At 40.6% G+C, this 24,240-nt stretch overlaps 1 protein-coding gene across 4 annotated transcripts in view; it reads left to right on the top strand.

The window, feature by feature from the left end:
• PTPRG (protein tyrosine phosphatase receptor type G) overlaps positions 1-24,240 on the top strand; it is a 718,534-nt gene that overhangs the window by 674,918 nt on the left and 19,376 nt on the right. For all 4 annotated transcript variants that reach the window (XM_058726333.1, XM_058726331.1, XM_058726330.1 and 1 more), the window contains 10 exons: positions 6,066-6,162; positions 10,607-10,689; positions 10,878-11,012; positions 12,016-12,150; positions 14,149-14,321; positions 16,116-16,251; positions 16,823-16,969; positions 19,387-19,480; positions 20,371-20,447; positions 20,941-21,069. In XM_058726333.1, the coding sequence (XP_058582316.1) occupies positions 6,066-6,162; positions 10,607-10,689; positions 10,878-11,012; positions 12,016-12,150; positions 14,149-14,321; positions 16,116-16,251; positions 16,823-16,969; positions 19,387-19,480; positions 20,371-20,447; positions 20,941-21,069 (1,206 nt within the window). The remainder of the gene's footprint in view (positions 1-6,065; positions 6,163-10,606; positions 10,690-10,877; positions 11,013-12,015; positions 12,151-14,148; positions 14,322-16,115; positions 16,252-16,822; positions 16,970-19,386; positions 19,481-20,370; positions 20,448-20,940; positions 21,070-24,240) is intronic.

Below are 24,240 nucleotides of genomic sequence, written 5' to 3'. Positions count from 1 at the left end.
ATTGAGGCATTTAACAATGTTGATGGTATTCAGGACAAACATTTATCCTCTGGAGAACAGAATTTGATCAGGATGACCAAATGCAACTCCGGTGTCTCAATTATTTATGATTTGAGACCCCCAGTGCTATTCATCCCAGCTGGTTTTGACACCATTTAATTATTCAAAATAATCAGCTACACCTCTATAAACTTGATCGGACTTAAAATGGGCTTTGCTGCATCACAGTCAAGCCTGTTAACAAATTCTCGGCATCTGCACCCTGTTTCTGTCCTAAAACAAAACAAAACAAAAAAATCCACTCTGGCTGGAAGCTTTTGTCTCCTGTATTGAACTTTATAGCTTAAATCTTATTAGCTGGTAGTTAAGGGAGGGGCCCAAAAGGGCAGGGACAGGGGAGGCATTGTTCTGCCCTTGTCCCTTCACAATCCCTCCTGGTTCGAATGGTTTAAAATCAGGGCTATTCAGAATAGGAAGATTATCCTTTCTTCTGAAAAGAACAATAAGGCAGCGACATAATGGGAGGAATGAGACAGGAAAACTTGTTAATCTACCGTCCTCTTCTAATTGAGGGAGATTTTGAACTATTTTAGAACAGTGGTAGTCCTTTTTGGCTGCTCTGCTAAAAGGGACAACTGGTAACAGGCTATTTAAGAAATTATTAAGGCTGTTTTACAAATGAGAGAGTAAAAGACTGTAAAAGAAGGTCAGGAAAAGAGATTTTGTGCAATTAAAAAAAAAAAACAAAAAACTGGGGCACCTGGCTGGCTCTGTCAGTGGAGAGTATATGACTCTTGATCTCGTAGGTTTGAGCCGCACAATGGGTGTAGAGATTACTTAAAAAAAAAAAAAAAAAAAAAAAATCCTGGGGCACCTGGGCGGCTCAGTCAGTTAAGCCTTGACTTCGGCTCAGGTCATGATCTCACAGTTCATGAGTTCAGGCCCTGCATCGGGTCTGTGCTGACAGCTCGGAGCCTGGAGCCTGCTTCAGGTTCTGTGTCTCCCTCTCTCTCCGCCCCTCCCCCACTCATGCTCTGTCTTTCTGTCTCTCTCAAAGATGAGTAAACATTAAAAATAAATCTTTTTAAAAAGCCAAAACAGCACCCTCATTATGATAGGAGACTAAAAAAGTCAACCCCAGATTTCCACATCTTTTTAAGTGGAATAACGGTGGCCGGCATTTTCTTAGCACTGCACTTGGATTATTTCACTCGTTTCTCAGAACTGCCCATTTTACAAATGAGGACACTTTACCCATAGGAAAACTGAGGCTTTGAGTGGCTCAGATGTGAAATGGCAGAAGTTATAGGACCAGGATATGTGACTCAAGCCCACATGTTTTACCTCAATGCTCTCCAGACTCTCATTAAGTAGTATCCTATGGTGACCTGGAGTCAGAAGGAGAAAAAATCAAGACTACCAGTGACTGTCTAAAACTGATCATGCAGCTGATAAGCCAACAATTGTCCTGGCAGAAAAAAAAAAGGGGGGGGGGCGCGGGGGAAGGCAGGAGAGGAAACCACCAAAATAAGGAATCCCCCCCATTAAAAATACTGGGAGCCCATTACATGGTCTTTATGGTCCAGAGCCTACCAGATAGCTGAGAATCTGACTTAGAAAATTTTATACAGCATCTGAATAGAGGCCTAAAGTTAGTCAAAGAACTAACCTGAAAATTATAAATACCACTTAACAATTGATGTGTGGCTATTAAGAGAGCAAACAATGCATCTGACAGTTATTCATGAGAACCTTTTATTCTGTGGGCATAACATAAAGCACAGAGGTAAATTTGAGACCTTGCCCTCTAGGAGTTTCACCTCCTGGTGGCAGTGGAGACCAGGGTGGGCAAAGCAAAATAAGTAATAATACTGACAAAGTTCTGGATGGAAGAGGGCAAAGAAGAAGAAAAGCTTCCATGAATTTTTTTATTATTTCACCAGAATTTCTATTTGCCCCATCTTGTTTAAAAATCTTGGACGGAAATGAAAAAAAAAAATGGCGAATAGCTGTCATATTTTCAGAATTTTGCTGCTTGGAGGAGAATGAGAAAAACGATTCCCCGGTAATTTTGAGTCTTTGTCTAGAGGTGATGCAGCAAGCATTTTGTCCTTGTCAGATAAATTTTGGAGACTGTTAAAAGCTGGCAACATTATACCTCTAGCAGATTTTGCAGTCACTGGAAATAACATCAATCCTTGTCTCAGGATGGCGTTCGATGCCTCTGTTCCCTTGGCTACCTGCGTTGACTTCAACCTCACTCTTCCCCGGCCTCCACAGTCCTAATCCAGGAGGCTTCCAAAGGCGCAGTGCTAGCATTATCTTTCAAACGGAGAGAGCTCTGAGGCTGTGTGGGTCGACAGAATTAATAGGCAGGGGTCAGGAGCATCACGAGGTGAAAGGCTGAGTGCAGAGATGAGGCCAGAGGTCCGATACCCCTTGACAAGATCCTTTGGGGGAATTACCTCTATTACAATTAACTCCAGCTGAGCTAAATTTCGGCGGGTTGCTCATCTTAAATCAGGAGAACAAAGCTTTGTCCACCTGAGCCCATGCACCCGAGGGATCAGTGGCCACAATCACTTTATGTAAGATGCAGCGTTCCGATGTTGCCAGTGACACGTAAGAGGGCATCGCCAGATAGAGGGGTAGATGCTCCATGAGGCTGCGGCCTGCAAAATGGCAGAAGCCCGTGACAGAATGCCACTTAAGGTCTGAAAGGTCTTTAAAACGTTTCTAAACCCTTAGCAAGAAGAAAACCATAGTTGCGTTGAGGTTTTTGTGAAGGGTGAGGAGAGAGGGAATTAGCCCAATTCACAAATAGTGTGCACAAGGTAATTTTATTTTATAGATCCGCTGCAGGATAATAGGTGCTGTGATAAAAATGGGTGGTTTTTCTGGAAGGGTTAGGCAGTCACTGTATATAAAGACAGATGGATTCAGACCAGGGGTGAGCAGGACAGGCATTCTTGCCAAGGCAGATGGCAGTGAAGCAAAGAGCAGGAAATCCTACGGTCTTGTCAAAGGGCACAGAGGTAAAACTGTCCGGAAGGAGAAGGGAGCTGGTGGAAGGTGGCAGATCTAGGCTGGGATCGTGAAAGCCTGGCTAAGGAATCCGGGATATATCCGGAGATTTCCGAGTAAGAGAATAACAAAGTCCAGGCAGCACATGAAGAAATTTGGCATGGCAGCTGTTTGTAGCCTGAGAGGCAGGAAGGTGGCATGTCACCGGTATCCAACGAGGGCCAGCTCTGTGCCGGACGCTAGGCAAGCACCAGACCGTAGCAATGACCTAAACTAATCAGCCTTTCGTGGCCCCTGTCCCTAATACAACTGTAGGCTGTCTGAACTCCCACACCAAGAATGTTCTGTATACTTGGGTCTCACACTTGGGCACCTGGTCCAAAATGTGTTCTTCTTGGCTTTCTTTGTGAAGCTGAATAATCTGGAAGATTTCCAGATGTATTTTTATTTTGTCAGTTTCAAATTGAGCCATAGAATGGTAGGGCAGTAGGTCTCCATGTGCCTTTTCAGTAGCTTCTCACATCACTGACTCCAGGCAGCAGGAGATTTCCCCTGTTCTGTCTGTCAAGAATTCTGGATATGTCAACTTGGGGCGTTTTGTTTCAGTTTTACTTTATTTTTAAGTCTCTTGTTTTTACTCGGCTTTCTTCTGTGGTGGTGTGCCTGTCGATACTCAGAATATTCATTTTGAGAATTTCAACTCTGTTACATGGACAGGAAAATGGAAATAAGCTTAAATCTTAAAACTATATATCAGAGTGCCCAATAGGTAACTTTGCTATACACACTCCGTCAGCCAGTGTCTCTTCAAAGGGTTTTAACACCTATTAAAATCACATTAACTTTGGAATTCCAGTTCTGATGGGGAAAAGCCACTCCAGGATCAGATCATAGTATCAGCATCTAAATGAGCCACACAGTTCTGCAAGGAATTACAGATGGCGTTATTATCCACAAGACAAAATCAGAAGGCCTTAGGCACACCCCTCGGGTTCTAATAAAATCAGATTTAACATTATTTATGACTATTCTTTGTTTTCTGTCATTCACATAATTGGAAAAGTGAAATAGAGGCAATGGATCAGACCAGGGGTTTTAGATAACAGAGAGTTTCATTGGCTATATCGAATGACTGCTTTAAACAGTGCAGACAGATGCTTCCAAGCAGTCGTGGTCAATTGCATTATATTATAATAGAGGCCCACACTAGGGTGGTCAGATCCACATGCTGAGAGACAAAAAGCAATAAACCGAGTGAATCTCAAAGTGAATTAATGCTGTAATCTCTTATCACAAGATGTTTTAGCAACCCAGCCCGTGCCAAAAGTATGACCTTCAAAACCCAGAAACAGGGATGTCAACTTATTTCAGGGATTTCCGTATAGATTGAACTAATGTCTTCCAGAATACAAATCCATCTCCAAAGGTATTCTGTCCCTGGAACTATGGAAGAATAGACCTCAGGCTTTCAGAGCAATTCTAAGCGGCCAGTATCCCCAATACTTTGAGTATGGGTAGCACTGCTTAAGTGTTTGTAGATGTTTAAGATATCAGACTCATCACTTTGGGCCTATACTTTTTCTCATTTTAGAGAAAAGTACCAAAGCCTGAAGTCCCTTTAAACCAGCATTTGCCAAACCACAGGTCATACACCATTTTAGAATAGAAAATAGTGGAGTTTATCACGTTTAGGAAGAGTAAGGAAAGGGTAAGAACTGCTGTGAAACAAACACACTTTCCCCAGAGAAGCGTGTGGCATTAGTGCCTCTGGGCTTTTTTTTTTTTTTTTTTTTTCTTCTTTTTCTTTTAATGGACAACAGGGCAGGTCTACAATTAAAAAAAAAAAAAAAATTGAATGTCCATCTGCCAAGAATCAGGAGTTCATGAGTATGGTCTCTTTGAATAGATAATGACCCCACTGTTTTTAGACTTTACATTCTTGGATTAGAGTGAGTTAGTTTCTCCTTGGAAAGAAGAGAAGGACTCCTCACTGGGAAGTACTTTGTGAGTCTAAAAGACAACCAGTTCCTTGTTTTCATTATGCCTCATGTAAATGCTATGGAAAACATCGATAATTGCTGTGCATCTCCTTCATGGAAAAAAAAAAAAAAAAAGTCTGCACGCTCCTAAACTCTGTTACATCTGTCACGTGTAAAACATTTCTCCTGATAATTTTCTGTCACTTGCTCCTGCTCTCTGCAACAGCTGTGCACTGCTAATGACTTCCCTTATTAGTTAGCCCCAGTACTTTCTTGGGTTTGAACCGTACAGTGTAGAAAATGTTGACTTTACAGCCATCGTGCAGGAGGCTAATGGATGATGTTTACCATACGTGGCTAAGGTCCTGAAGAGGTGCCTCTTCCACTGTTGCTTTTGTAAAGAAGGATAATGTAAATGAAACTAAGAGTTCACAAATAATTCAGCAAATCTGGATCTATTTGAGCCACATAAGGACAGGTCACCAGGCTAATATAAATAGTGTCACTTCATGACGGAATATAATCAATTTGCACTCAGGCAGTTATAAAACAAGCTATGTGGCCTGTAAGCATTTTGCAAATGATGGTGGAGATTGTACCTCTGACTGGGAAATTGCTGTTCATCTTCTAAGACTGAGGTAAATGATCTGCCAGGAGCCTTTCTTCGTGCTCCTGCAACAGTATCTTCAGGCCTCTTTTCTGTGAATCACATTGGACTGTCTTTATCCTTTTGTGTGTGTTCCTCCCCCATCAGACTGGGACATACTCAAGAAGAGATCGTGTTTTGTAATCCCCCATGCCTAGGTCACCAGTTTGGAATGAAGTAGATGATTGATGAATTAGTAAAACATGAAATCCTTTTATCTTCTTCACATCCTTCGTACGTTTGTTATGAATACATCAATTATTTCTGAAGCTGAGTTTGGGGAGGTAATGGCGGCTATCCTAGGGAGTGAGTAAATACTTCATGCTTTGGGGTATATAGTTCTTTTCTTCCTATACCCTTGCTAGACATCTAAAGTGCATCTAAAATCTTTGAAATCTTGATGTTTTTTTCACTAGGAAGTCCAACGCTGTACGGCTGATATGAACATCACTGCAGAACATTCCAATCATCCAGATAACAAGCACAAAAACAGATACATCAACATTTTAGCATGTAAGTAATAAACTTGAAACTATCTTCAGCTGTGAGGAAATTAAATCTTCATGCTGGGTAGAAGCCTAAAGCCAAGCAATCAGAATCAGGATGCCAAGAGAGAATTACACTCGCAAGTTAACCTCTCATTAGCCCATCTTCAACAGTGTCTAGGAAGAAGTGGGGACATTGACTGCCCCGAGTCTTTCCTTAAGCCGGCAGATCTCAGCTTGTGAGTAAGGTGATTGAAAAAAATGTTCCTTGCCTCACTGTTCTCACATGAAGTGATTGCACACCCGATGCTGGGAACCAAAGTTTGAATGTCCTGTGGCTATCCTGACATTGCTTTTAAGTGGCGAGAGCCAGGGTTTTAAATACAAATAGGAATACTGAAAATTGAATCACATAAGTGAATGCCAAAGTTGTCTAAGACTAGGTAGTTGGTCTACACCGCAACTGATAGAGTCACCATTCCTTGTGGCCCATGTGCTCAGTTCTCTATACCGTATTTCCAAGGTCAGGAGTACTCTGGTGGTTAGGGACACAAACAAACATCCGTCTTACAGAGCCTTATGGAATACGCTAGGAGTGCAGGCTACTTCTGTGGCCCTAATGCTACTTCTCATAGACAGTGGGGTTTGGGTCACTGGCAGATAATACATGCTTCGCTATTAAGGTCAGGGACACGCATGTTTATGGCTAACATACACTATGGTAAGGAACACATTCCATAGGCTTTTATAGTGCATTAAATTGAACCATTTAAATTTGAACACTACTGTAGATAAAGCTTTTTATAATGCTTTAGCGAGATAAAAATCACATACCATATGAAATTCACCCATTTAAAGTTAACTCATATTTAAATGGGAATTTAAATATAAACTGAATTTCGGTGGTTTTTAGTATATTCACAGTTGTACAGTCATCACCACTAATGTTAGAACACTTTCAGCACCCCAGCAAGAAACCCCATACCCATTAGCAGTCATTCCCAACTCCTCCTTTCCCCCAACCCCTAGAAAAACACCTACTTTCTGTTTCTGTGTATTTGCCAATTCCGGGCATTGGATGTAAATGGAATCCTAGGCTCTGTGGCCTTTTGTGTCTGGTTTCTTCCACTTAGCATGACGTTTTCAAGATTCATCCATCTCGTAGCTTCTATCGGCACTTCATTCCTTTTCATGGCTGGAAAATACTCTGTGGTATGGATATGCCACATTGTGTTTATTCATTTGTCATTTGATGGACACTTGGGTTGTTTCTACTTTTTGGCTATTATGAATAATGCTGCTATGAACATTTGTGCAGACATATATTTTCAATTCTCTTGGATATATACTTAGGAGTAGAATAGCTAGGTCATATGGTAACTCTATGTTTAACATTTTGAAGAACTCCCATACTATCTTCCAAAGTGGCTATACCATTTTACATTCCCACCAGGAATATATGAGAGTTCCATTGTCCATATCTCATCAACACTGGCTACATATATATATTATATATGTATATATGTGTGTGTGTGTGTGTGTATATATATATATATATATATATATATGTATTACAAAATATATACATAATCCCTAATGATGACTAATGTTGAGCAACTTTTCATGTATTGGCCACCTGTGTATCTACTTTGAGGAAATATCTTTTCAGATCCTTTGCACATTTTTTAAATAGGATTACTTGTCTTTTTGCAGCTGATCCTGGATACAAGTCCATTGTATAGATAAATAGTACACAGATATTTTCTCCCATTCCGTGCATTGTCTTTACACTTTCTTGCTGGTGTTCTATGTATGAAACCACAGCCTAAGCCAAGATCATGAAGATTTACACCTGTGTTTTTATCAAAGCGTTCTATGGCTTTAGCTCTTACATTTAGGTCTTTTATCCAAATGACTTTTACATATGATACGAGGCAGGGTCCAAGTTTATTCTTCCGCATGTTGATAGCTGGTTGTCCTAGCACGCTTTGCAGATTGAATTGTCTTAGTGCCCCTATTGAAAATCAGCTGACCATAAATGTAGGAGTTTATTTCTAGACTGTCACTTCTCTTCCATTGATAGCTCTATCCTCAGGCCAGTATCAATTTGTCTTGATTGCAGACTATAGCTTTGTAGTCGATTTTGAATCTGGAAATGGTGAATGCTCCAACTTTGTTCTTCTTCAAGATTGTTTTAGTTTTTCTGGGTCCCATGTGTTTCCATATCAATTTTGGGATCGACTTTTATATTACTGCAAAAGGTGTAGCTGGGATTTTGGTAGGGATTGCATTGAATCTGTGGATTAATCTTAACATTGTCTTCCATCCATGAAGATGGGATGTCTTTCCATGTATTTATATCTTTTACTCTTTTCAGTGTTTTACATTTATAGTTTTCCTTTTGTTGTGCTTCTTTTGTTAAATTCATTTAAGTATTCTTTTTGATGCTATGGCAAATGGGATTGTTTACTTAATTTTGAGACCTTGCAATGCTCATGTATAGAAATATAATCTTTTTAAAATATTGCTCATGTATCCCACAATCTTTGCTGAATTCATTTATCCTAATAGTTCTCCTTTGTGGACTCCTTAGAATTTTTATATACAAGATCTTATCATTTACTATTACAGTTTCACTTCTAACTCTAGATAAAGTTTTTAAAGAACCACAAGTCATTTTTGAATCAGAGTACTGGTTTCACTTATGTGGGAGAATGAGGTAAACAGGACAACAAGGAAGAAGAATAAAACTGTGCTTTTCTCTCCCTTCTTTGAATGGATGGACTCTTGACAGTATTTGTTGGCCAACCCAGTAAAGGCTCATTTTGCTGAGATTGTAAGGATTTGTCAATCAATATACTTTATTTCTAACCATGAAAGTCAGGCAGGGATATAGACACATGTGTGTCTTGAGTACGTCCACACATATCATTCTCTCCACCTTGACAGTCCTTGCTTCTGGTGACCTCAGTTCTTGGCTACAAGTATGTGGCAGAAAAGAGGGAGGAAATCACAGCAGCTTCTGGGTGGTATGCCCAAGGGTCATGCTATTTCCTGGAAAGTTTACCACCTGTGCTTTGATGTGGTTGTACTTTGACCAGTTCATTTGTGGTTTCGTTTTCACAAATTCACATTAGATACAGTTTTATTTCCATAGGTTCAGAAAGTTGGGTTCTGATGTTCATGACATTTTGTCAGATTCTGGGCACATAAATACCCATCATCTTGGTATACCCCTATATTAAGGGCTAATTTAGCGTGGCAAAAAATGGGACAGAAATGTCATGAAACAGCTAAACTTAATGTGCCAGAAACACAATGTAGGAAAAGGCTTCTCTCACAGAGCTGTTACAACTCTTAGGTATATATGGATGCTACCATACCCCCTCCTATACTCCTCTATTTTCCCAAGGCTATTGCCTTTCAGATTAAATATGAATTTTGCAACTTGGAATACATGTTCTTGTCAGTCTGAAAAATATACAATATAGTGGTACCGAGCTAGGACATAGCCGTAGGTGTCCAGATAACTTGGGGGAAAATTTTCATTTGGAGCTTGTTTCTATCAGGCAGCCCCCGTGCCTATCAAATGTACTCTCAGCCTCTGTCAGAACAACTGAAAACAATTCACTGTTCCAAGGATGGAGAGTGCTTTCAAAAAGTGCTTGATATATAGTCTGAGGTCATTAATGTCTAGGCTAACTAAACCACTCATTGGACTTGTTTTTGAAATAGCCTTTTATGATTATGACTATAACCAGAAATGTAAACTTACTTTTGCCCATTCTGTTCCTAGCTAGGGAAGATAAAATTACGACCTTCGCTTCATTTCATTGGCTGTCCTAAAAATGCAAGCTATACTTTGCTAGGTAACAAGAGGCATATAACCCATTCCCCTGTTTTGTGTTCATAAGCTGAAGTTAAGTGGTTCCTAAAATCTGATTGCTGGCCAGATTGCTGCAATGAGATTACTTTTAGGAATAGCTCTGGGTTCCCTCAGTTACTTAGGTTCTGTTGGGGTGACAGGGACTCTGAATTTAGCAGAGGAATCTCCTGAAAATAGATATTTGATGTTCTGGACCTAATAGAACAATAGGCCTTTCTGTATTTGTATCACTGGAAAAGAGGGCAATGGATAGTCAAAAGCCTCAGTTTTAAAATACAGGACAAGGAAACTTTGGAGGGTTACAACTTGAAATCATTTTACACGAACTAATAAGGACTCCAGTTTGCATGTCTTGGGCACTCACAGGTCGGAGCATGAGGTAGAAATGTCCCTGTGTTTTAAGATGGGTTTCAACGCTGTATCTTTGAAGTTTTACTTGTTGTTCTGGCCAGAGTTCTCTGGGGGCACTCTGGGAGATGCCGCACTGCCTGTTTGCCTTGTTCTCTGCTTTAGAATGCTGGTAGTTTTTGAATTACACATTTTGTTTTTGCTTTTTTTTTTTTCTTTTTTCTTTTGTCCTCTGTAGATGATCACAGTAGGGTGAAGTTAAGACCTTTACCAGGAAAAGACTCTAAGCACAGCGACTACATTAATGCAAACTATGTCGATGTAAGTCAGAAATGTTTTTATAAACCTGCTTCTGATAATTGAAGAGTTGCCACAGAGACTGTTGAACGTGTTTTAATACTGCACAGAGCTTTTACTAAAACACAGCCTATTCAATCTGGAAGGCACTTGAATTATTAACTGGTGTGTGGTACCCTTGCATCTTACTTTGTGCTGTGTCATCTTTGAAGGGCTACAACAAAGCGAAAGCCTATATCGCCACCCAGGGACCTTTAAAGTCTACATTTGAAGATTTCTGGAGGATGATTTGGGAACAAAACACTGGAATCATTATCATGATTACGAACCTTGTGGAAAAAGGAAGAGTAAGAGCCTCTTGGCTTAATATCTTAAATCATGTACCTTCATTCAAAACCTATTTATGGAGTACCTGCCGTAGGGTAGGAGCTTGACCAGGTATAAAGAGTTAAGGCGATGAAAGGCATCCTCTCTGCCCGTACCTTGCTTGTAGTCTGGTGGGAAAGAGCTCAGCACTTACAAGAGTGAATTAAATGTGGCAGTAGGAATGAACAGAACGTTATAATGGGGATGCTGCATAATGGATGAATACATCCTCTGGGGCTGAGATTTTGTAAAGGAGCTCTTGTTTGCGGTGAGATGTGAACAGTGAGGGACGAGAAGGAGTTAGGGAAGGACCTTCTAAGCCCAGGGAACACAGGGAAGCTGGAGGAAACCCATTGTAGTGGGGGAACTACCGATAGTTCAGGCAGGGGACAGCAGCACTGCTGAAACACCCTAGCATTGAGAGAACCTTTTTTTAAGATGACGAATATTTGAGTTATTAGATCATAAGCTTACATTACATGATGGTAATGTAGGCTGGAATAAAGGCTAAGCCTCAAGTTCATTAGGTAGAGTCACTTCAACTTCACTTTGACTGTGGAGTCCCCGTTTCACCTTTGGTGACCCAAGTTGTGAAATGAAAATTTGCAATGTTACAAGACTCTCTTGCAACTCTGAATGCAGCCCAGACTCCTAAATGATAAGTAAACTCCTTTATAATGTAGCCAGCCCTATTTCTTACTGGCCAAATACAGGTTTCTTTCTTTGGCCCTCTTTAAAGGGCACTGTGTGTTGAAAGATGGTCACGAATACTAGACCCATTTCTCAAAGAATCTTGCCCACACTTGTCCCACGATTAACCACTTCAGAGGTATGTCTACCTATAAGCCATTGGGCCCGTACGTTCCTTTCTCAGTCAACTACGTGGCCAGAGTACTGGTTTTAAAGACTTACGAAATCACTTCATCGACAGTACAACCGTGGCATAAATTGCAGTTGCAGTTAACAACTTTTTCCTTTTTGCAGCGAAAATGCGATCAGTATTGGCCAACAGAGAATAGTGAGGAGTACGGAAACATTATTGTCACACTGAAGAGCACAAAAGTACACGCCTGCTACACTGTGCGTCGTTTTTCAGTCAGAAATACAAAAGTGAAGAAGGTACTGAAGGAATCGGGTGGGCTGCCAGGGCATCTCTCTTTAAACTTGTACGAAAAACGGCACAACCAAGGCCAATTCTCATAACCAACTTGGCTTTAAAAAAGTATTTCTAAAAAACGTTTTTTCACAACTCGTTTGATTGACATCAATGTATGCTGTGAAAGATACTGGCAAAGCACATAATAGAATTGAACTGGCCTGATTAAATGCTGTAATCTCCCAGTGAAGGCTTCGCTTTTTGTTTTGTTTTGTTTTGTTTTTTTTAAAAAGGTCCTCTTCGGTTTTGGTGACCAGCAACTATAGCAGCAACTGCTTGTTGACTGAGCTTTTTAATAGCAATTTTCTGACAGTTTTAAAGCATTATTTCCCAAAGTGTGCTCCAAGGAATGCTAACCCTGCAAGATGCTTGCAAAAATCAGATTCTGCTGTTTAATAGGTATGGAAAATGAATGCTAGGTAATAAGTATTCTCCGTTAGAAATGAACAGGGCACGCAAGTGACCAAAGTGCTAGTGAAGAAACCTCTTCAACTTTGTTTTGCCTAGTGCTTCCTAAAGTGCCGTAATACAACCCTTGTCTGTGTAACTGTTAACATCCTGAGATTCACACCCTGTGGAAAATGCTTTCAAGTTATCTCTTGTTCAAAAGCTGCTGTTGCACCAAGACTCCTAGACCACTGCGACATTACTAGGAACTCTAGGTAGATGTTCATTAAGAAAATGTACAGTCACTCTACAGAGACTTAGGAACGGCTGTTGTTTGTAGCAATGGGTATAATGTGGTGTTTTGTTGTTGTTGTTTTTAGTCTTGGACATCTTTGAGAAGGTGTTAAAACTCCAGCCTTCCTGCCCCCAGAAGAATTCACCTTTATTCAAACTTTTATATACAATGCCATTGGCTCTGAAACCTATCTGTGCTCCAAGGTTAACAGTCCTTTGTACATGTAGTTTTTTCCCAGAATGGCAGAAGCATATAATAATCAAGTAGCATTGTATTTATCTGTGTTCTGATAGAGCTGTTACAAAGCCCATTTGTAAAAAGCCCATGGGAACCCTTCAGGTATTTAAGCATCGCCCACTTATTCTTATTTTGGAAGCAGCTTAGAGGGAGGAGGAAGTCAAATGGGAATGTTAGGTGTCTTGTGCAAAAGGAAAAAGTAGTAACTAAAAGTAAGAAAGAAATAGGAAAATGAGAGTTAACAGAGGATTTCAGAAATGAAAGTCATCAGGCCTTGGTAGTACAGGGCCGAACACCTAACATGCTCCAGCGTTGAGTAATGACCCCGAGTCATTCAAAAAAAAAAAAAAAAAAAGTGAACTTTTCAGAGAGGTATTTGTGGTAAGAAAAAAACATATAACAGCTAGTTACCCATTTGGGGAAATTTTTCATCCAAGTAGTTAAAATGAAAACAAAACGTAGTTTAAAAAGCTGAGCCACTTAAAGGAAAACTCTGAAAAATTCATTTATGAAAGTGACAGATAAATTTATTATTGCTTTGACTCTGGAGATTGACCATCATTTGGCACTTAGGATCTTCCCCACAGCTGGTGAAGAACGTAAAGTAAGGACCAGCACTTAGGTTCCTGAAGGTTCAACCTGGACAGCGGAGAAAGGATGGGAATCCGGGCCCACTGTCAGATGAAAGCAAAGGACCAAAGCCTTCTGGAGTTGGGGCAGGAAGTCAGAAAATGGAGGCCCTGTAGGCAAATTACAGTGTTTGAGATGGTTCTAAATCCAAAAAACTAGTGTCGAGTGTTCGTACCTGGTACAGTCTTAAGCCATACTCTCCCCCCGGAGAGGTCTGATACTTGCCATCCAGCTAGGTGGTATCTCCATTTGTGGCCTGAGACAGCCACCAGGAGGAAAGTACCTCGTTCAGGAACAGTAGTTAAGGCAAATGAAATGGAAGGTCCTGTTTCCTATATCCTTACGTTATTTCCTTATACCAGAATGCCTACCCCCTGCTTAAAGACCTCTTCTTTTTTCACCTTTCTCGTAGGGTCAGAAGGGAAACCCCAAGGGTCGTCAAAATGAAAGGGTAGTGATCCAGTATCACTACACACAGTGGCCTGACATGGGAGTTCCTGAGTACGCCCTCCCGGTCTTGACCTTTGTGAGGAGGTCCTCAGCAGCCCGCACGCCGGAAATGGGCCCTGTGCTGGTGCACTGCAGGTGGGGCCATCATCCTTCTCTTTCTTGTGCCTGGGATTTGACATTGGAAGTGGGCAAAGTAGGGAAATGTGGACCTCACGGGCATGGACTACTGGGGCCCTGCTTTGTTGCTTCAGAAACGGAGTCTTGCTCCATCACCCGGGACCAGTACAACCTGTTACAGTTAGATAAAAATCACTATATATTCTCCACATGTTCAGAAATCATGTGCTATTTCTGAGGTTAAAACAAAATGTGCTCTTAGAGAATGAATCTCCAGTTTTATAACATCTACGATTAATAAAATCCCCATTGTTTATAGGGAATCTTTAAGCTGCTCCTATTAATAAAAATCTGAACTTAAACACAAGTCCAGGGCTTTCTACACTAGAGAGTTTGAGATTTTGTATATGGCTTTTCTGTAGGGTTCCTCTAAATAATAAAATGTATTGTGATAGTAAAAAGGCTTTTTTTTTTTTTTTAAATGTTTATTTACTTATTTTGAGAGAGAAAGAGCACAACCAGAGGAAGGGCAGAGAGAAAGGGAGAGACAGAATCCCAACCAGGCTTTGTGCTGCCAGAGTGAAGCCCGACTTGGGGTTTGAACTCATGAACCATGAGGCCATGACCTGAGCCAAAACAACCGACTGAGCCACCCAGGCACCCCGAGCAGCGAAAATATTTTTTCACTTTTTATCTTTGGTATTCAAATAGATGCTGCTTATTCTGCGAGTTAGAAAATGCCATGCAGCTAAGCATTTCTTCTGGGCTGTTGTTAATTACATGCGCTCACAAAGCAAGTCCTTTGCAGATGTTGGAACCCATCTCCTGTTTAAAGCCCCGTGAAAACTACATTTTTCACTTAACCCATTGAAGAATCACTAAAACGGACGAAAGTCTGTCAAAGAGCTCGGGTATCAGTGGAGTTGTGTGAGACGGGGAACCCACGGTGGGGGCGGGGAGAGGCGGTTCTGACAGAAGCAGCTTGTTAATCAGAACTGTGATCCTCCTTAGTGTTGTTTTTCTAATAACAATTAGGAAGAGGCCACATTTTCCAGGTGTGCCATTCTGATTCTAGACCTGGGTAAATAAAGGAAGGCACCCCTTTAGGTAGGAACTTTCTAATACTGCGCAGACTAGGGAGGTGTGCAGAAAGGGGGCTTAATGAAAGGATAGTGGGTGGGGCGCCTGGGTGGCTCAGTGGGTTGAGTGTCTGACCTTCAAGCTCAGATCACGATCTCACGGTTTGTGAGTTCGGGCTCTGTGCTGACAGTTCCCAGCCTGAAGCCTGCTGTGGGTTCTGTGTCTCCCTCTCTCTGTGCCCCTCCCCCACTTGTGCTCTCTTCATCAAAAATAAGTGAACATTAAAAAAATGAGAAGATAATGGGTGCTTCCAGAATTACGGGGAGTTGGAAGAGCAGGCGTGAACTTAGACACCAAGGACATACTCCCTACCTAGGGCCTCAGCAGACACAGTTCTGGTGTGGGGACAGCTCTGCCGAGAGGGGCCACTCTCTGTCCCTCGCCGATCCCCGACTGAACATCCTTTGCTTGAGCTGCAAGTGAGGCTGAGAAAGCAAATACATAATGCAACCTTTTTATAAAGGCTGTCTCTTCTCCCCATCAAGACTCCCGAGGTGGGAAATGTCCTAATGTAGTTTTTGGATGCTGTCCACAACAAATAACTTGTGTCGACTCTACTAGGTTATCTAAATGGCAAGGTTATTTCTCTGCTCACTCAATATTTAGATGGTAACTCTTCCAGGTTACCGTTAACGAATGACCGTCCTAGTTGGGTGTCCTCATTTCTTCTAGCGCTGGTGTGGGCAGGACAGGCACCTACATTGTAATAGACAGCATGCTGCAACAGATAAAAGACAAAAGCACAGTTAACGTCCTTGGATTCCTGAAGCATATCAGGACACAGCGTAACTACCTCGTCCAGACTGAGGTAAGGGGCACCTTCAGGTGCTCTCATGAGATTTCTAGCACATGCCGTAACTGAAAGTTAAATGATTCCAAGGAGGCAAATTCCTCTCGTGGGGCTTGAAGGCATTTACAGGTTTGTATTGGAAGATGTCCTGACCATGATACTACTCATTGGCTCAGTTTCCCATTTCTGGGTGGAGCTCACGTGTGGATTTCTCAGGAACTACACCAGCACTCAGGAAGCAGACACAGCTGTATCTAGTGCTGTGTTTGATGTGGTGGGGAACTAAACATGCAGTCTGGCGTGAGAAGTAGAATGGTTCTAAAAGGTGACCATTAAACACATTTCTCCATTGCATGCTCCCTTGAACCTACTGTTTTGGGCCTAGTATGGAAAACACAGTCTTGACCCTAAAATAAATAATAAGGGATAAACCAGTAAGAAATGGAGCAGGCCACCTAGCGGTAAGTGCAGGAGGAATTTATAGGGAGGTCCCTGTTAGAAGAGTTGCTCTGAGGTCGATTGCCTGACGGATCGAGGCGGCTACCCCTTACCAGCTCTTCTCAGTGATGACATATACTGTCCCTTACAGGAGCAGTACATTTTCATCCATGATGCCTTGTTGGAAGCCATTCTAGGAAAGGAGACTGAAGTATCTTCGAATCAGTTGCATAGCTATGTTAACAGCATCCTCATACCAGGAGTAGGAGGAAAGACGCGGCTGGAAAAACAATTCAAGGTAGTGTTCCGAATAAATTTCTTGGGTTAAAAAAAAAAAAAACAAACCAAGAAGTAAAGAAACATCTTCAATATGGGAGTCATGTCTTTTTTTCCATGAATGTATGGACCAAAAGGGACTATCATCTGTATTCTTCAAGTGTAATAGGAAGGAAATAGTTTTGACCTGTGTATGAATTGTTGGTATCCAAGTAGACAGTGCAGTGCTAGATTTCCTTCTGAGCAACTTAGGATTTGATCTGAGTGTAAACATGAGCAGCCCTTGGCCACACAGACCTAATACTCAGAGTCAATCACTCCAGGCCAAAAAATATCTTCTGTATTCTTTTTGAATTAATCTATCTTACCCTTATTAAGAATGGCTATTTGTTGGCACACTGTCCCCAAAATAAAGCTATTTGAAAGACTATCAGATAATCCAGAAACTAAAAAAGTTACTAAGGAATACTAGAGAGAAGTTAGCTTTCCCCAAACGATTATTCTTTTGCTTGGATAGAGGCATGAAGTTTACAGGTAGGTAAAGTTTATATGGAATTGACTGAGGAAAAGGTGAAAAACCAGACTATTAGGACCTTAAAGTAATTAAGATCGTAAGACCTTTTATTCTAACTTTCAAACACTGTCCTTCCACATTCTTATATGTAGGTCTCTCATTAGTGTTTTAAATTCCTTTTTTTGCATAATTCTATATGTAATTTCTCATTTTGTATCAAAATGGAAAGAATGAGGTGAATCCTTGCAATTTTAGTTTTCATGGTAAAACTTTCCATGGATTTGGGGTGCCTGGATGGCTCAGTTGGTTAAGTGTTCAACTCTTGGTTTCAGCTCAGGTCATGATCTCACAGTTGGTGAGTGTGAGCCGCATATCAGGCTCTGCGCTGACAATGTGAAGCATGCTTGGGATTCTGTCTCCCTCTTTCTTTGCCCCCTTTCCCATTTGCTCTCTATCTCTGTCTACAAATAAATAAAAATAAACGTAAAAAAAAAAACAAAAAACTTTCCATAGATTCTGAAACCATCGTTTGAGATTGTCAAGCAGAGTAACCAGCAAAATTAATCTTACTTTTCATTCCATAACAATTTCAAATTTCTGGCTCTCCTTTTATAACATCCTAACTATTCTAAAAACCATTTGAGGTCATTAATAATGAGGACATAGTAGTAGCTCATTTTCAATGTTTAAAATTAATTCTTAAAAAATTTAAGTGCCGGGGCACCTGGGTGGTTCAGTTGGTTAAGCCTCCCGCTCCGGCTCAGGTCATGGTATCGTGGTTTATGGGTTCGAGCCCCACATTGGGCTCTGTGCCGACAGCTCAGAGGCTGGAGCCTGCTTCAGATTCTGTGTCTCCCTCTCTCTCTGCCCCTCCCCCACTCATGCTGTTTCTCTCTTCTTCCAAGATAAACATCAAAAAAACATTTTTTTAATAAAAATAAATAAGTGCCAACATTTCTTAAGTCCTACCTTTTCTATTCTGCAATATTTGTTTCCACATACTTTAAAAAAATTCATCAAAGAAATCTCTCCATCCCATTGGAAACCAAGTCATTGGTTCTTTTGTAAGCACTAATCACTTGAGAACTTAAGAACAAGAGAAAAAAAAACAAGTATCAGAAACTTGAAAACTACATCCAGGGCCCTTGACAATAGTCCTAAAGCATTTGGTGGAGGCCATTCCCATATGTTCCATTAAGATATATACCCCAGCCCTCCAAAAAAAAAGGGGATTGACAAAGTGTTCAACCAAGCTATATAAGAACAGGAAGAATAACCAAACTTCTGGGCTAAGTACTTATAATGGCCTTAGAACAATGTTAGTTTAGTTCAACAGAAATGTACTGAGAACCTAGTGAGTTAGGTTCAAGAAACACGGTTAGCTCTTATGACCATATAGCAGTCTTTTCTGGTGTAGGCCCACCCAAATCTCATGTGCCTGTGAGAAATTACAGAGGGGAACTTCCAAAAATCAGTGACACTGTCAGCCAGAAAATCTACATTGATTCAGTAAACATCTGCTACCCACACAGAACCTGTTATCAGAAGCCTGTGGCCTGGTAGTAGAAATGAGACAAGTGTGCACATCACCAAGGGAATGGACAGAAGTAACCACTACTGAAACACAACAATGCATTCTTTGAGGTAGAAAAAAGGTTTTTTTTCTTGAGTAATCTGATTATTGATGGACCTTTTTTGCCAGATCATCAAGCAAATGCTGTCAATTGTAATTTCTGTTTCATTGGTTTGTTGTTTTTCCCGCTCTGCTGACATTCAAATGCTGTATAACACTGTATACATTTAAGGTGTAGAAAGGAATGACTGGATGTCTGCATTATATTATGAAATGATTGTCATGTTATGGTCAGTTAACATGTCCACAGTTACACCTTTGAATGAAGACTAAAGCGTTACTTTTCTTTCAGCTGGTCACGCAATGTAATGCGAAGTATGTGGAATGCTTTAGTGCTCAGAAAGAGTGTAACAAAGAAAAGAACAGAAACTCTTCGGTCGTGCCATGTAAGATCTTAAAATCCATTTGACTTGGTGGAATGTGTTAGTATTTTTTCATTGCATTTTATGTATTCTGTAAAGAGGCAGCTACTACCAAGGGGAAGAGTTCTGCCAGGAAAATTCAGGCACATCGATCAGACTAGCAGGGGCGGCTGTCAGTGCCAGCGAACGGCTGCCTCGGTGCCACGTGAAGTCTAGCTTCGGTTCACCTCGAAAGCCCAGAGTTGTGGGACTTCCACATCTTAACTAAAAAAATGAATAAAGCCATTATCACTGTGGCATGAATACTCCTAGAAAGCTTAAGGATCTCTGACTAATCCGTCCAACCGGAATACATTATTACGTTATCCTGGCTATTGAGGTCAAGGCACTATGCAGACGGGGCCCTTTGTATCCATAGCTTGGGACACGGCAGAGGATACTATGTGTGTGCTAGAGACACAGTCGTGGCTGATCGCTGGAAAGATGATCTTTCCTTGACAAAGGCCACTGTTTTCTAAGCCCTTTACCAGGAGAAAGATACGGATAAGGCTGTGGCAAAACAGAAGTACAACGTGTGGGTATAATGGAAAGAATATCAAACCAGGGCTAAAAATTACCTGAAATCCTGTCATCTCTGCACAGAGTGTTCTTTTCATGCTGTGCTGTGAAAACCTCTCCCACAGTAAAATTTGATTCCTACGTTGCCTCTGCCCTCCTGGGACTGTGCAGCAAAATTCCACTGACATTCTCCTTAGCGGAGAACACTTGAGCTTAGTTTAAAATATAGGTAAGTTTTAACCTGAAAGGGGATCCAGGGGAATAGGTGACGCACCGAGTGAATCTCAGAAAGCACTATGCGTTCTGCGTGTATAATAAGGCAAACGTGGTGTTTTTGTTTTGTTTCCATACCATAGCCGAGCGTGCTCGAGTGGGTCTTGCACCATTGCCTGGAATGAAAGGAACAGATTACATTAATGCTTCTTATATCATGGTGAGAGTCAACAGTTAATTATAAATAAATTCAATTAAACTAAAAGGTGCTAAAGAGCAGATACCACCTATGTGGCTGATTTCACTTTTCAAATAATTTCTCGATGTGTAATATCAAAATTAGAGAGCTTTCTGTATCCGGAGACCTCTAACAAAAGACTCCTAGCCAGTGGGGGTACAAAAATACTTTAAGAGAAGTGTTCATTAAGGAATTAATTTTATTGTTAATTTCACCCATCTAGCGTTTGAATAAATGTTGAAATTGCCGTTAAGTAAAAACAGCAGGGGTAACTAGGAGGAAATTTATGTGGAGCGAAAAATATCTACACATGTTAGCATATACAGCTAAAAATTAGCCAAATGTACTGACTGCCTTTTTCAATTGTTTTCGTGTGGTCAAAACAATGCCGTCTTATTTCGTGAACATATTTTACTTACCCCGGCGTCAGAATAAAATGTTTGTAACTGCTGATTTTCCGTCTTCCTAACTGAAGGGCTATTATAGGAGCAATGAATTTATTATAACCCAGCATCCTCTGCCACATACTACGAAAGATTTCTGGCGAATGATTTGGGATCATAATGCACAGATCATTGTCATGCTGCCAGACAACCAGAGCTTGGTAAGCAAAGCACATCTGCTATATATTAATGAGCCTGTGAGGCCAGAAGCATAAATCATTTTGATACCTTAGCACAGGGCTACACTGTCTGTATGCGCTAGGGAGGGTATTGAGACTTCTCTTCTTGAAGTTGGAGCAAGTTCCTTTTGTAGTCTCACAGTTAAGTGTCGCCATCGGTTCCGTTACTTGATTCTCTAATGCTGTACATGGCAGGGCCATGGAAGGTTTTGTAAAGCATTTTTTTTTTTTTTTTTTTTTTTTTTTAGTAACGTCATTAATATAGGATCTTAACCTCTGAGTTGCTGTATGTCCCTTGGGAAAAATAAAATAGCATCTAACTATGTAACTGTGTTTACAAGTACTAACTTGTTTAGTCCTCTCTACCACTTTATGACATAGATACTATTATCATCTCATTTAACAGCGAAGAAAATCGAGGGAAGTAACTTGCCTAAAGGGCATACATGAATGATTGGAGGCAGGATTTAAACCGGAGTGACCTTTTAATCCTTTTCTATGATGTGGCGTGGGACAAATATCATAGCAGTTTTCCCAGTCCTTCCCCCAAAAATTCGTATCTAAAGTACTAATTATCATTATCTTTCCCCCATACCTTAGGCCAGGCAGATCCATTACAGGGAAGGAGATGCAGAAAGGCTATTTTGTTCCAGTTTAAAGGTGCTTCTAAGACCTTGGCTGAGCTACAGCCCTTTTCTCCTCTATTTAGTTAGTCCTTCCCTGCTGTGGTCCCTAAGACCATATAAAAGAAGGGTTAACAAGTTTATCGAAATAAACTTAATGGCAGAATTCGTTGGGTCTTCAGAAGTTATGAGGACACGTAAGCCCACAAAACAAAAACGGAAATAAGAAACAATGAGGAGCTGCTTCGACAAGTATCAGATCAGTGAATTTTTTCGTTGAGAAAGAACAGCCTGTGATTGAACCCCTAGTCTTGACGACATGCATTTGACTGCGTGCCCAGTCAGTAGGAAGTTCACTTTGTCGCATTTTGCTCCAGTTTCAGAATACCAAGACTGCTTCTGTAGGAGAGAATGGCAACAAAATTGAGAATCTTCAACTCAAAACTGGAGTGTAAATTTTCAAATTAGCTGGCAATAGGGGTCTATTCTGTTTGGCGTGTGGAAATTGGAGGCATTTAGGGTTGTTAAAACGTTCATTTGTTGGATGAGTCAGTGTTTTGGTATTGTCACTTATCACAGGACAGTCACCAAAAGCCTCTACCCACGGGCTCGTTTGTATGGGGAGGCTGGACCAACAGAGCCCACGCGTGTTATGCAGACAGTGAGGACACAGGACTGCCCTGGAACAGGTCACCTCGGGCTGAGGGAGACCAGGCTAGAATCCTGAATGTCTGCCTTCTCAGCACTGGGGTCGAAAGTCAGTGCACATTTTTCCTAAAAAATGTCTGCAGATTCTCTTTGTTTGCTTTATTTCTTACTGCTGTGATTTTACAAGACCATGATTCTGTGACTAGCCCAAAGTCATGGGTTCCTAGGTCAGAATGCACTGTTCTAGATATGCCTAGACATCTTTGATCTACAAATGTATTTGTAAGCAAAATAACCATGAGACCAGAGGTCCTACTGAATTAAGAAGTAGCATGTATTTTTCATAGTATTTGAAGATGATCAGTTTCTCCCTAATTTGCTTTCTGTAGTCAGATGTTTTGGTGTGTGTGTGTGTGTGTGTGTGTTTGCTTATTAAAATCCCCTTGGCAGTCATTAGGCCAATTTGATAATTTACTATTCAAGTTAATTTCTTACAGGTACATAATGTTATTCCCACTTTCCAGATATGGAAATTAAGGCCCAGATTAATTTATTCAATCCTAAATCCTGTGTTTAATCTCTGCGCATTGGTTAAATTTATAGGCCTTGTCCATTATTACCTTACATCTTTAGTGTCTGTTAGAAGGGTCTTAACTTCCATTTCCTTGGACAAAATGTATTAAAACCCCTGACAGTTACAGACTGTCTTTTGTATAGCCTAAACCCAATTGCTAATCTGTTTCCCCTTATGCTGAGCTTTAAAAATAAAAATGTACTTGGCAATAAGCTATATTGAAACTTGAAAGGGTGATAAGTCTTATTGGACTGTTGGCTCATTTCTGATGCAACAATGTAAGATTAAACAAAACCTTCTTTGTTTTGAACATTATTCAGAATTATTTCTGACTTCACTAGTAGTATCTAAGCATTTTCAGGCAAATGCCCATGGAAGTGTAGCTATTCCAGGCAAAGCAGAGTTTGCCATTTAGACTGATGAGAAAAAGAGGGATGGGGGGGGTCAGGGGTCTTACCCTAATCGTTGTATTTCTCACAAAGACTCCCACCTCTACATCTCTTCACTTTGTCTTCGGCCTCCGCAGTTTTCAGGGATGGAATTCAAGTACAGAGCCTGAATATTTATTTTTAATGCTAAAATAGATGAACATTTAAAGCTTGCCTGACTCAAGGCTGAAAGCCTTTTTCTGTGTTAATCTCCTTTTGACACCTAACATGGTTAGATTAACTTTTCTTTGAAAAAGCACTTTGTACTTAGAACCAATATAAGCTTATTTATGCACAGCCTCTTTCCAGACAGGTTCTGTTGCTTACCATTTAGTAGCAAGTGTGATTTGAGACAACTTACAGGCTTCTCTGAGTCTTGATGTCCTTGTCTGTAAAGACAGATGATAAAAATCCCTCACCTCCCTAGTATATTGTAAAAATTAAGACCATGTTTATGAAATTCCTATGCAAAATGCTAATCAACTGTAGAAATGTTAAGCCACAGGAAATAACAACTAGGATGTCTTCGTTGCTTAAGCAATTGTGAAATAATATATTAGCCCCAGTTGAGAGATATTCTGTAATACATCATAGTAAACAAGACAGGATCCAAGTCAATTAATTTTAATATGTCCCCTCTAGGGGGAGCATTTTTGGTTGTTACAGTGATGTAGGGAGGCAAGTCTAGAATACGGTTATTATCAATTACAATTTACAGTGACCACTGAACTTGGGATGATTAGAGGGGGATATAATTCTATGTGCCCAAGTTAAAAGGTGACTCAGGAGGTATGGGAGATGACAGACAGGATACATGAATTTGCTAGAAAATTCAAAAACAAATGTTTGACAGCACTGCAGAGGAATTTTTTCTTTGGGG

Source organism: Neofelis nebulosa, chromosome 4 (genome assembly GCF_028018385.1).
Source record: "Neofelis nebulosa isolate mNeoNeb1 chromosome 4, mNeoNeb1.pri, whole genome shotgun sequence".
NCBI lineage: Eukaryota > Metazoa > Chordata > Mammalia > Carnivora > Felidae > Neofelis > Neofelis nebulosa.
Note: the sequence above shows the minus strand (reverse complement) of the source record. Positions and strands in the feature narration are given on the sequence as shown.